This window comes from Neoarius graeffei, chromosome 15 (genome assembly GCF_027579695.1).
Source record: "Neoarius graeffei isolate fNeoGra1 chromosome 15, fNeoGra1.pri, whole genome shotgun sequence".
In the NCBI taxonomy this organism is placed as follows: Eukaryota; Metazoa; Chordata; class Actinopteri; order Siluriformes; family Ariidae; genus Neoarius; species Neoarius graeffei.
The window spans coordinates 31,613,821-31,627,455 of NC_083583.1; the positions used below are offsets into that span (position 1 = coordinate 31,613,821).

Here is a 13,635-nt window from a genome sequence, read left to right on the forward strand (position 1 = left end):
GGCAGTTTCAAAAGCTTATGAAAAACCTACATCATGTCACAGAGCGTTAATCTCGCAATAAAAAAATTATCGCCATTAAAATTGAGTCAAGTTAACGCGATAATAAGGCGACATTTTTGACAGCACTAATATATATATATATATATATATATATATATATATATATATATACATACATACACACACACATAATTATGTGTGTATTATATATAAATAACAGTTATTCCACGAAATTGAGTCATACATGAGCTGAAGCCATGTACGACAAGATTGAGTGGAATAACTGTTTTATTCTATCCACATTCACTGGATTTTGAGAAACAGAGCATTTTTATTCTTTGCAAATTTGATAAATAAAAATTTTACACAAAATGTCTGACAAAATCATTTCCGCTTAGAATGTAAATAAACCAGTGAAATGACAGGAGCAATCTGTGAAAAATGCTACAATAATAATTCTTGAAAAATAAAAAAAAGACATGTTCTAACCATCAAATACTTTTATTCCATATTTTGTTGCTTTTTTTAAAATATATTTTTGGGGGTTTTCTTCTTCTTTAAGGTTTTTTGGCGGGTGGCAAACCAACTTAAAGGTGCATTACTGCCACCAACTGGGCTGGAGTGTGGAACAGGAGCTATTAGGGAAAAAACAAACAAAAAACAATATTCTTTGAGCTATTTCTGTTTCTTTTAAATACTTAATAATTTTTGGGGTTTTGTTTTGAGAAGAATTTTTATTTCATCCTCCACTGGTTCAGTAACATGCTCCGCCATTTTGTTTTTCCCTAGTCACGGTATATGAACTGATATCCTCGTAGTAGAGTAGCCAATCAGAGCATGCGATTGCTCATATCCAGTGAATGTGGATAGAATATATTTATCAGTTATTCCATGAAATCGAGTCGTACATGCACCTCATTGGCTATAAACCAAGCACGAGAAGATTGAGTGGAATAACTGTTTTGTTCTATCCACATTCACTGGATTTTGAGAAACAGAGCATTTTTATTTTTTGTAAATGCTGTAAATAAAAATTGTATACAAAACGTCAGATAAAATCATTTCCGCTGAGAATGTAAACAAACCGACGAAATGACAGCAGCAATTTGTGAAAAATGCTATAATAATAATTCTTGAAAAATAAAAAAGATATGTTCTTACCATCAAATAATTTCATTCCATATTTTGTTGCTCTTTTGTTTTTTTTCTTCTTCTACTTTAGGGCTTTTTGGCGGTTGGCAAACCAACTTAAAGGTGCATTACCACCACTGACTTGGCTGGAATATGGAACAGGAGATTTGGTGGTGGTGGTGGGGGGACTATATTCTTTGAGCTATTTCTGTTTCTTTTAAATACTTGATGACAATATTTGGGGTTTTGTTTTTGAGTAGAGTTTTTATTTCGTCCTCGGTTGGTTCAGCAACATGTTCTGCCATTTTGTTTTTCTCTACTCATGGTATATGAGCTGATATCCTCGTAGTATAGTAGCCAATTAGAGCACGTGATTGCTCATATCCAGTGAATGTGGATAGAATATATATATATATATATATATATATATTAGATTAGATTAGATAAAACTTTATTGATCCCTTTGGGAGGGTTCCCTCAGGGAAATATATATTTATCACACAGACAGAAAGACACATACATATCGTGGTAAGCTTTCTGACATTGTAACTCTGGATAACCTTTGTTTCCTCATGTGCATCAGTGGAAGACCTTGGTGTGATTATTGACTCTGGTCTCTCATTTGAAGCTTATGTAAATAAATAAAATTACAAGGGTAGACTTTCTTTTATCTCAAAACATGATGCAGAAAAACTAGTTCATGCTTTTGTGTTGGTGACAGAGTGCTGGTAAACTTGGTTAGTGAGTGCTTGGATGTTATTGCTTTCTGCCAGCTTTCTGTCTCTGGACAAGTACTGTGTGTGTACCTGTGGTGTATGCTGTTGTGTACACAGCAGCGTGGACAGTCAAGTTCACTGTGTTGGTTTCGTCAATCCTGTCTTTATTAAGCACAGCAAGGTAATACTTTCCACTGTGTACGAGAGGTGTGAAGGTCAGAGTGATACTCTTTTGGGACACGTTGTCGATGCAGACAGTAGACAGTGTGGAGTTTTCTGATGAAATGCATCTGTTGGATATGTTGAGAGTGCGAATCTTGTGTCCGTCTCGGTACATGTTCAACGGCTTGTTTTTTTCAATTGGGTTCTTCAGCATGAATGTTACTGTGACATTCTGTCCTGCTATTCCATTCACATAGTGAACATCATCACAGCCAACTACAAACAAACAAATCAACAGATTTAATAACCACAGCTATGAGCATATGAAAGCACATTTACATCCAAACGTTAAATTGTGCATTAATTTAATAAAAAATACAAGTATCTATCAAAGCAGTTATGATATTTTATTGTTTCACTAACTTGGTCTCATGATGGCCAGTTATAAATTGTGCAAGCCATCTTTGAGTGTAAACTCTCACTCATGGCTATCATCACACTTGCTATACGCTCACGAAACAACACACTCATAATCACAGACTCACTATAATCTCTCTCTCTCTCTCTCTCTCTCTCTCTCACACACTCACACACACACACACACTATAATCATAAAGTAATAATTAGTCCAAGCCATCGCTGAGGCTGAAATCTCACTTGTGATTACAGCGGGTGTTACACTACAGTTTTCTTCCCGATTTTTTTTTTTGGTCACAAAAATCACACAAATCACACATCAAATTTGGATATGTGTTGAGATCAGATCACAGAACACGTCTCACAATATAATCACACATATTAAAATTACACAATCACTATAATCACACTATTTAATGATATATATATATATATATATATATATATATATATATATATATCAGAGTATATGTATATATCAATAAATAATTCCTCTTTGGCTTGCCACATGTGCACACACACACACACACACATATATACATACCAGTGGCGGCTGGTAGTCTTTCAAACAGGGGAGGCTGGTTGGTTATGATATTTCCAGATTTTAAAAGAAAAAACAAATTTTGCTCATACTCTTGCCTCTGAGCTGGCTGATTGTTGGCAGGGTCACAAACTGTGAAATAACAGGTTCTTTTGGCCCATTAGCCTACTGTCCAATATACATGATGGTGGTGTTGGGGGGAGGGGTATATTTTAACATTTTATATTTTAAAATTGTGGCATGTTGTTTAAAAATTGATCATTATTGAAAGCAGCTCTTTGTCAGGAACCTCAGCAGTAGAGCTGGGTGCCACACATTTCATTCAATGACACTTTCCCTATATTTTACTTATTTTGACTGAGAAATGTTTTATTGACAATTTTGATAACCCTTCACTTTTAATCCAGGTCTGTAGTGTGAAATGTTCTCGGCTGTGTTTTTGTTTAAAAATGTTTTCCAAATTGTAGCTGTGTTTAATTCATATCCAGAAAAATATATATTCCAATATAATATACTCAGCATAAACATTTTAAATAGATTCTATATTTTTGGTCCATCCATGACTTATTACTAAAGTAGCCTATTTACTGTTGTTGATGTGGGTCACTTGCTGTTAGCCAATTCACTTTCTTGTACCAGGAGAGCTGAAAGGAACGAGTATTATTCCCTACCTTTTTCACCAAGTCAATTTGAGGCGTTGCTCTACCCTGCTCTTTAATTTTAATTTTTTCCTCGAAAGGAAGACTGGCAAATGGCTTCGCCAAAATTAAATCAGCAATGCTTGGCATCCGTGCGCAGCTTTCTTGCTAGCTGACTAGCCCCCTCAAGTTCAAGTTCAGTCACTCAAATAAACGAAATTTCTGGAACTAAGATAGCAAACTTGACAACACTATATTTACACTTTATTTACAATGAAAATATATACAAACTAAAAAAGCTGGTAGAAACCGTATGTAATGAATGAAATCGAAATGTAAGCTGATCTCTTACAATACACCACACCACTAGCGAATCCGCATGGGACTGAACTGAAATTCACCGCTGCCTGTTTAGAGTTGAAACGAGCTGTCAATCAAAGAAAATATCCAGCCGCTTTCACCAATCACCAGTCTCCTCGCGGAAACTGCCATGTCCCTCCCATGGAGGCTCGGAGTCCGTGGGCGAGCATTTTCGCAGTATTTGTCCAATAACCGACTTGCATTTTGATATTGAAAAGCGCAGAGCTCCCAAATGCCATTGAAGTCCACTGAGGCTGGGAGTCCGTGAGACTCCGTGGGCGGGCATTTTCACAGTATTTGTCCAATAACCGTCTTGCATTTTGAGATTGAAAAGCGCAGAGCTCCCAAATGCCATTGAAGTCCACTGAGGCTGCGCTGCATCGCGCTGTCACGAGGGGGAAAAACTCACGCACACATTAAAGTTATAAGGGAATGATTTCGCACTGTAGTTGGGTTGAGCACATATATTTATATGATTCTGGATCTGAAATAGCAATGTTATAAGGTCGGCTATAACATAAGCCTAGCGCAATTCATCCTACACAATGTTCGTCATTTTTAGAGGAGGCTGAACCTCCCTCGTTGTCTTAGAGCAATCACCCGTGATACATACTAGTGCATCTCAAAAAATTAGAATATTGTGAAAAAGTTCAATATTTTCCATCAGTTATTTAAGAAAGTGAAAATGTTATATATAGACTCATTACACATAAACTAAAATGTTTCAAGCATTTTTCTATTTTAATTTTAATCAGTATGGCATACAGTACAAAAACATTAAAAAAACCCATCTCAAAATATTAGAATATTTCATTTCGAGTTTGAGTAAAACAGTATGAACACAGTGTATCTCTCGGTCTAGTTCAGTACACACAATCACAATCATGGGGAAGACTGCTGACTTGACTGTTGTCCAGAAGATGATCACTGATGGCCTCCACAAGGAGGATAAGCCACAAAAGGTCATTGCTGAAAAGGGTGGCTGGAAAAAGCACACAAGCAACAGGGATGGCCGCAGTCTTGAGAGGATTGTCAAGAAAAGTTGATTCAAGAACTTGGGAGAGCTTCACAAGGAGTGGACTGAGGCTGGTGTCAGTGTATCAAGACCCATCACGAACAGACATCTTCAAGAAAGGGGATACAACTTTCGCATTCCTAATATCAAGCTACTCCTGAGCCAGAGACAATGTCAGAAGTGTCTTTTCTGGGCTAAGGAGAGAAAGAAATGGACTGTTGCTCAGTGGTCCAAAGTCCTCTTTTCAGATGAAAGTACATTTTGCATTTCATTTGGAAATCACGGTTCTAGAGTCTGGAGGAAGAGTGGAGAGGCACAGAATCCAAGGTGTTTGAAGCCCAGTGCGAAGTTTCCACAGTCTGTGATGATTTGGGGTGCCATGTCATCTGCTGGTGTTGGTCCACTGTATTTCATCAAGTCCAAAGTCAACACAGCCATCTACCAGGAGATTTTAGAGCACTTCATGCTTCCATCTGCTGACGAGATTTTTGGAGATGCTGATTTCCTTTTCCAGCAGGACTTAGCACCTACCCACAGTGCCAAAACTACTACCAAATGGTTTGCTGACCATGATATTACTGTGTTTGATTGGCCAGCCAACTTGCCTGACCTGAACCCCATAGAGAATTTATGGGGTATTGTCAAGAGGAAGATGAGAAACACCCGACCCAAAAATACAGATACGCTGAAGGCCACTATCAAAGCAATCTGGGCTTCAATAACACCTCAGCAGTGCCACAGACTGATCACCTCCATGCCACACCGCACTGATACAGTAATTCATGGTAAAGGAGCCCCAACCAAGTATTGAGTGTATAAATGAATATACTTTTCAGAAGTTGGACATTTCTGTATTGTAAATCCTTTTTTTGGTTGATCTTAGGGAATATTCTAATAATTTGAGATACTGGATTTCTGATTTTCATGAGCTATAAGCCATAATCATCAAAATTAAAACAAAAAAGGCTTTAAATATTTCACTTTACATGTAATGAATATAGAATATATGAAAGTTTACCTTTTTGAATTAAATTATGAAAAAAAGTAACTTTTTCATGGTATTCTAATTTTTTGAGATGCACTAGTATATACAGTGGTGCTTGAAAGTTTGTGAACCCTCTAGAATTTTCTATATTTCTGCATAAATATGACCTAAACATTCAGCAGATTGTCACACAAGTCCTAAAAGTAGATAAAGAGAACCCAGTTAAACAAATGAGACAAAAATATTATACTCGTTCAATTATTTATTGAGGAAAATGATCCAATATTACATATCTGTGAGTGACAAAAGTATGTGAACCTCTAGGATTTGCAGTTAATTTGAAGGTGAAATTAGAGTCAGGTGTTTTCAATCAATGGGATGACAATCAGGTGTGAGTGGGCACCCTGTTTTATTTAAAGAACAGGGATCTATCAAAGTCTGATCTTCACAACACATGTTTGTGGAAGTGTATCGTGGCACGAACAAAGGAGATTTCTGAGGACCTCAGAAAACGCGTTGTTGATGCTCATCAGGCTGGAAAAAGTTACAAAACCATCTCTAAAGAGTTTGGACTCCACCAATCAACAGTCAGACAGATTGTGTACAAATGGAGGAAATTCAAGACCATTGTTACCCTCCCTAGGAGTGGTTGACCAACAAAGATCACTCCAAGAGCAAGGCGTGTAATAGTCAGTGAGGTCACAAAGGACCCCAGGGTAACTTCTAAGCAACTGAAGGCCTCTCTCACATTGGCTAATGTTAATGTTCATGAGTCCACCATCAGGAGAACACTGAACAACAATGGTGTGCATGGCAGGGTTTCAAGGAGAAAGCCACTGCTCTCCAAAAAGAACATTGCTGCTCGTCTGCAGTCTGCTAAAGATCACGTGGACAAGCCAGAAGGCTATTGGAAAAATGTTTTGTGGACGGATGAGACCAAAATAGAACTTTTTGGTTTAAATGAGAAGCGTTCTGTTTGGAGAAAGGAAAACACTGCATTCCAGCATAAGAACCTTATCCCATCTGTGAAACATGGTGGTCAGAGTATCATGGTTTGGGCCTGTTTTGCTGCATCTGGGCCAGGACGGCTTGCCATCATTGATGGAACAATGAATTCTGAATTATACCAGCAAATTCTAAAGGAAAATGTCAGGACATCTGGCCATGAACTGAATCTCAAGAGAAGGTGGGTCATGCAGCAAGACAACGACCCTAAGCACACAAGTCATTCTACCAAAGAATGGTTAAAGAAGAATAAAGTTAATGTTCTGGAATGGCCAAGTCAAAGTCCTGACCTTAATCCAATCGAAATGTTGTGGAAGGACCTGAAGCAAGCAGTTCATGTGAAGAAACCCACCAACATCCCAGAGTTGAAGCTGTTCTGTACGGAGGAATGGGCTAACATTCCTCCAAGCCGGTGTGCAGGACTGATCAACAGTTACAGGAAACGTTTAGTTGCAGTTATTCCTGCACAAGGGGGTCATACCAGATACTGAAAGCGAAGGTTCACATATTTTTGCCACTCACAGATATGCAATATTGGATCATTTTCCTCAATAAATAAATGACCGAGTATAATATTTTTGTCTCATTTGTTTAACTGGGTTCTCTTTATCTACTTTTAGGACTTGTGTGAAAATCTGATGATGTTTTAGATCATATTTATGCAGAAATATAGAAAATTCTAAAGGGTTCACAAACTTTCAAGCACCACTGTATATTTCAAAATCCAATTACACAATCCAATTGTTTAAGCTTAAAATAACTTTAACCTTACACAATAACATTAAGGGGATGAAATCACTTTAAGCTTACACAATTGGATTGTGTGGGACCGATGTACGCATTAAAATTAAGTAAATTCAATGACTTTTTTTTTTCAGTGCATGCTTCTGTATTGGAAATCACAAAATGGGCTCAGGAATATTTCCAGAGAACATTATCTGTGAACACAATTCACCGTGCCATCCGCCATTGCCAGCTAAAACTCTATAGTTCAAAGAAGAAGCCGTATCTAAACATGATCCAGAAGCGCAGACGTCTTCTCTGGGCCAAGGCTCATTTAAAATGGACTGTGGCAAAGTGGAAAACTGTTCTGTGGTCAGACAAATCAAAATTTGAAGTTCTTTATGGAAATCAGGGACGCCGTGTCATTCGGACTAAAGAGGAGAAGGACGACCCAAGTTGTTATCAGCGCTCAGTTCAGAAGCCTGCGTCTCTGATGGTATGGGGTTGCATTAGTGCGTGTGGCATGGGCAGCTTACACATCTGGAAAGACACCATCAATGCTGAAAGGTATATCCAGGTTATAGAGCAACATATGCTCCCATCCAGATGACGTCTCTTTCAGGGAAGACCTTGCATTTTCCAACATGACAATGCCAAACCCACGGTGGTGTAGTGGTTAGCGCTGTCGCCTCACAGCAAGAAGGTCCGGGTTCGAGCCCCGTGGCCGACGAGGGCCTTTCTGTGCGGAGTTTGCATGTTCTCCCCGTGTCCGCGTGGGTTTCCTCCGGGTGCTCCGGTTTCCCCCACAGTCCAAAGACATGCAGGTTAGGTTAACTGGTGACTCTAAATTGACCGTAGGTGTGAATGTGAGTGTGAATGGTTGTCTGTGTCTATGTGTCAGCCCTGTGATGACCTGGCGACTTGTCCAGGGTGTACCCCGCCTTTCGCCCGTAGTCAGCTGGGATAGGCTCCAGCTTGCCTGCGACCCTGTAGAACAGGATAAAGCGGCTAGAGATAATGAGATGAGATGAGATGAGATGAGATGAGATGAGATGAGATGTGATGAGACAATGCCAAACCACATACTGCATCAGTTACAGCATCATGGCTGCGTAGAAGAAGGGTCCGGGTACTGAACTGGCCAGCCTGCAGTCCAGATCTTTCACCCATAGAAAACATTTGGCGCATCATAAAACGGAAGACACGACAAAAAAGACCTAAGACAGTTGAGCAACTAGAATCCTACGTTAGACAAGAATGGGTTAACATTCCTATCCCTAAACTTGAGCAACTTGTCTCCTCAGTTCCCAGACGTTTACAGACTGTTGTAAAGAGAAAAGGGGATGTCTCACAGTGGTAAACATGGCCTTGTCCCAACTTTTTTGAGATGTGTTGTTGTCATGAAATTTAAAATCACCTAATTTTTCTCTTTAAATGATACATTTTCTCAGTTTAAACATTTGATATGTCATCTATGTTCTATTCTGAATAAAATATGGAATTTTGAAACTTCCACATCATTGCATTCCGTTTTTATTTACAATTTGTACTTTGTCCCAACTTTTTTGGAATCGGGGTTGTACAAAGTGTTATTAAAATGAAAGGTGATGTAATACAATGGTAATAATGCCTCTGTCCCAACTTTTTTTGGGTGTCTTGCAGGCATCAAATTCTAACTTAGAATATCCTAAATGCTAGTATATATTAGTATATCTCTGTTTGTACCTCCTTCCTGTCCCTATTCACTTTATCACTGTTTAAAATGTTTATAGTGTTGACAATATTTGTACTGCACTGCCATTTGAATTCCCCTCAAGCCTACTGTTTACAGCCCACTGTACTACCACATCACACTCTTAGGCTGTATTCCTTTTGTATATTTACAATATTTTTGATAGATTTATTCTTATTTTATTTCATTTATAATGTTGAATTACTTTTAATGTACTTTCTAACTGTCTGTGCTGCTGTAAAATGTGAATTTCCCTCTAGGATAAATAAGATGATCTATCTATCTATCTATCTATCTATCTATCTATCTATCTATCTATCTATCTATCTATCTATCTATCTATCTATCTATCTATCTATCTATCTATCATCAACTGTAGTTTAGAATTCTAATAATGTGTGTGTGTGTGTGTGTGTGTGTGTGTGTGTGTGTGTGTGTGTGTGTGAGAGAGAGAGAGAGAGAGAGGTATGATACAGTATAGAGAGATAAAATGAAGTTATATCACATGAATAAAAAGCTAAATGTTGTGTTAGTGACGATACAGCACACTATGGCACTTTCATAAGTTTCCATGATCAAAAGGAAAGTACAACACACACACACACACACACACACACACACACACACACACACACACACACACACACACACAAAACTACAACTACACAATATTCAAGTTCACAGTTGGGTGTTTAATTGTACTAAAGCAGTCAGAGTGAATCCACACACAAAGTTAAACAGGTGATAATGAGTGAATGACAGAAACACACTCACCTTGTTGAACACAGTAGAGGTAGAAAAGCAAGAAAACTAGACACTTCTTCAGCAGCTGGAACATGGTGCTGAGACGAGACACGGAATGAGAGAGGCGGCGTACGTCTGCTGCCTTTTCCTGTGTGCTGTTTACATGCTCTCTCTCTCTCTCTCTCTCTCTCTCTCTCACACACACACACACACACACACACAGTTATTTGAAGTGCTCTTTTTCTGCACTTTTTCTACATGAAACATTTTCATCACAAACTAAACCTTCTGAAAGTTTCACTGCTTTATAGAGAGCTTTTGTTCATTTTCAAATGATAATGTTTAAGATATTGTTATGTTACAGAGTTTAATGTGGCTCTGTCTTTATATCTAACTGTGATCTCTGAGCTATGATATTTTTTGTGTGAAAGCCATGATTCTGATCTGATTTTAGCAAGTACCAAGTTATTTGTGCGCTTGAAATGTTTAAAGAAATCTGCCGAAGACACTTGGATTGTAGCACAGTAATTGGGTTTTTCAGCACATTTACACTGAAATATACAATATTTTGGCATAGGCTCCAGCTTGCCCACGATCCTGCACAGGATAAGTGGTTACAGATAATGGATGGATGGATGGATGGATGGATGGATGGATGGATGGATGGATGGCTATACAATATGTCATTTTTCTACATTTGTAAATCTGCGAAAACATTCAGAGACAAAAACTCACAAAGAAATATTTAGATTTTAGGAACTTCTTACAACGCAAGTAGATTCTGCTTCACCCAATTGACAAAAAACAAACATATAACCCCCCCCCCCCCCAAACATAATTGAATAGAATATGTGTAAGAACATGAACCAGTGTGCTATTTATTAATGCAATTCGACAATAGAATCTAATGACATTAAACCTAGTTTTAAAAGTGTGATAAATTTCCACATCACAGAACATAATTAAACTGAAACTTTTTCATATGGCCTAAGTACGTCTGATTATTGAGTGACTCATAGAGAAAAGGTGTTTTGCCACTTATTTCATTCCTGAAACACACACACTCACTCACACATACACACGCAAGCACACGCACACACAGAGAGAGAAAGAGAGAGAGAGAGAGAGAGAGAGAGAGAGAGAGAGATTTTTCCACTGGTGTTTATTCTCTTAATGATCTTTATTCTCTTAATAATCTCTTATTCTCTCACATTAGTGGCCTTCAACTTTCTAAAATAGCAAGATAGAAAATTTCTCTTTTACAATTCTGTGTGTGTGTGTGTGTGTGTGTGAGAGAGAGAGCACGCAGGGGTTCTTGTGGTTTTACTGTAATGTAGGGGGCTCCTGTTTCTATTGTGCTCACCACAAGACCACCAGAATCTCTCTTTCTCACACACACACAGATTATTTTCCACTGGTGTTTATTTTCTTAATTATCTTAAATCTCTTAATAATCTCTTATTCTCTCACATTAGTGGCCTTCAACTTTCTAAAATAGCAAGATCATTTTTCTATCTTTTACAATTCTCTCTCTCTCTCTCTCTCTCTCTCTCTCTCTGTGTGTGTGTGTGTGTGTGTGTCTGAGTGAGTGGGAGAGAGAGAGCAGGTGTTCTTGTGATTTCACTGTAATGTGTGTGTGTGTGTGTGTGGGGGGGGGGGGGGGGGGGGGGGGGGGGCTCCTGTTTCTATTGTGCTCACCACAAGACCACCAGTCTCTCTCTGTGTGTGTGTGTGTGTGTGAGAGAGATTCTGGTGGTCTTGTGGTAAGCACAATAGAAACAGCAGCTCCCTACATTACAGTAAAACCACAAGAACCCCTGCTGTGTGTGTGTGAGGAGAATTTTCCTTTTTAACTGCTTCAAGAATTCTCTTACATCAGCAGGCAGAGAGTTATACAGTTTATATAAAATTAATTTCACACGTCTCAATAAATCTAACCTAAATCACTGTCACTTTTGCGTTATTAATTATTTTAATTAATTCGGTACAATTCTAAATTAAGCATTCTGTCATAACGACTCCATTTTAATATCTGACAGTACTTTTGCCCTAATAATTCACAGAGACACTGTCTACATAAATCAATAATTGGATAAATGAAAAATACACAAATAAATAAATACACCCACTAACAAATAAACGCATAGTCTACAATAGCACATGCAAAATACATACAGTATAAAATAATACTAAGATTGATTACTTAATGACTGCATAATTTAGAAATATAAAAGATCAATTATATTGTATTTTATAAAATCTCGATAACTCGAATAACTTTTAAAGTGATAAATATAACTGTAATGAACGAAGGTAAGGAATTCACTTCCGCTTCGGCCAGGACCCCGGAAGTGAAAGTCTTGCAGTTGCTATAGTAACGGCAGTGTGTACGTGTTCCAGATGTAAAAATGATGGACGTCGAGCAGGGTACCAACACTTTTCTCATCAGACCGAGTTATGAACACAGGTAAGACACAGACATTATTATTGTTATTTATTTCTAGCTGCATTTAATGAAGAAATTCTTCAGCTCTGAAGAGAACACGGAACTGTTACTGTATATTTCACCGTCTTCTTCGTGGAGTCTTTAATTAGCATTTGATAACTACTTTTAGCTTAGAGGCTAAACTGGAATAATCTAATGCTAACGGTAATAAGTGCGATCGGGGCGGGGGCGCAGAGCACATTTATTTATTGATTGATTTTATTAAATCATTGTGTTTAATTATTTTGTGACGTAAGTTGCAGAAGCACAAGCACGTGACGTCACAAAATAATTCAAGAGAATGATTTTATGAAGCACTTGACGTCCTTGACGACGGTTGTCAAGGAGGGTAAAACGGGTCTATTTCGGAACCGGTATTGCCAGATACTGCTGACGTTTTCCAGCCGAAAATATGTTCAAAACCCGCCAAAATGCACTTAAAACAGCCCAAAATGTAAAATGTACTTGATCCCTATCTTGTAAAGTAAAAAGATGCAACTAAAGAGCAGTATACTATTTGTAAATCGAACAACAATGCAAACAACTTCTAAATGGCAACATGAGACCGTCAGTGCTGGAGGTGAAAAATCTGCTGTCTGGTACTCGGCTCCATGTGGTTGAATCAGATTATAACTTTGCAATCATCTTCCGTGTTCTGAATCCTACATGCACCAGTAGGTGACGCACACGCATAATATATGTAGGCTATGTTAGTCTACGATGCATATCTAACATCTGCATTGCTGAGGTTATTTATTTTTTATTTGTCTTTTATTTATCTTTTTATTTATCCTGTTTGTTTTATTAATTTTATATGCCTAGTTATTCTGCTTAATTTATTTTTGTCTACATCCATGTATTTTCTTCATCTGTTATCCTGATTTTTGTGGATTTATTAGATTGTACCTGTTTTATATACTTCAATTAAAAAAAAAGTTAGGCTATGATGCATGGCTGAATGTAACATGAGAAGAGAAAATG

General features: G+C 37.9%; 2 protein-coding genes across 4 annotated transcripts in view; one reads left to right on the plus strand and one right to left on the minus strand.

Moving 5' to 3' along the window:
• LOC132898815 (uncharacterized) overlaps positions 1–10,270 on the minus strand; it is a 29,898-nt gene extending 19,628 nt beyond the window's left edge. Inside the window, exons 1-2 of the mRNA XM_060940480.1 lie at positions 10,200–10,270; positions 1,938–2,285 (exon numbers count right to left, since the gene is read on the minus strand). Coding sequence (XP_060796463.1) covers positions 1,938–2,285; positions 10,200–10,263 — 412 coding nt within the window. The 5' untranslated portion in view covers positions 10,264–10,270. The remainder of the gene's footprint in view (positions 1–1,937; positions 2,286–10,199) is intronic.
• A 2,284-nt stretch (positions 10,271–12,554) lies between these two features.
• The window catches only part of dynlt2b (dynein light chain Tctex-type 2B), a 70,320-nt gene continuing 69,239 nt past the window's right edge, over positions 12,555–13,635 (plus strand). For all 3 annotated transcript variants that reach the window (XM_060941141.1, XM_060941139.1, XM_060941140.1), the window contains exon 1: positions 12,555–12,636. In XM_060941141.1, the coding sequence (XP_060797124.1) occupies positions 12,578–12,636 (59 nt within the window). In that variant the 5' untranslated portion in view covers positions 12,555–12,577. The remainder of the gene's footprint in view (positions 12,637–13,635) is intronic.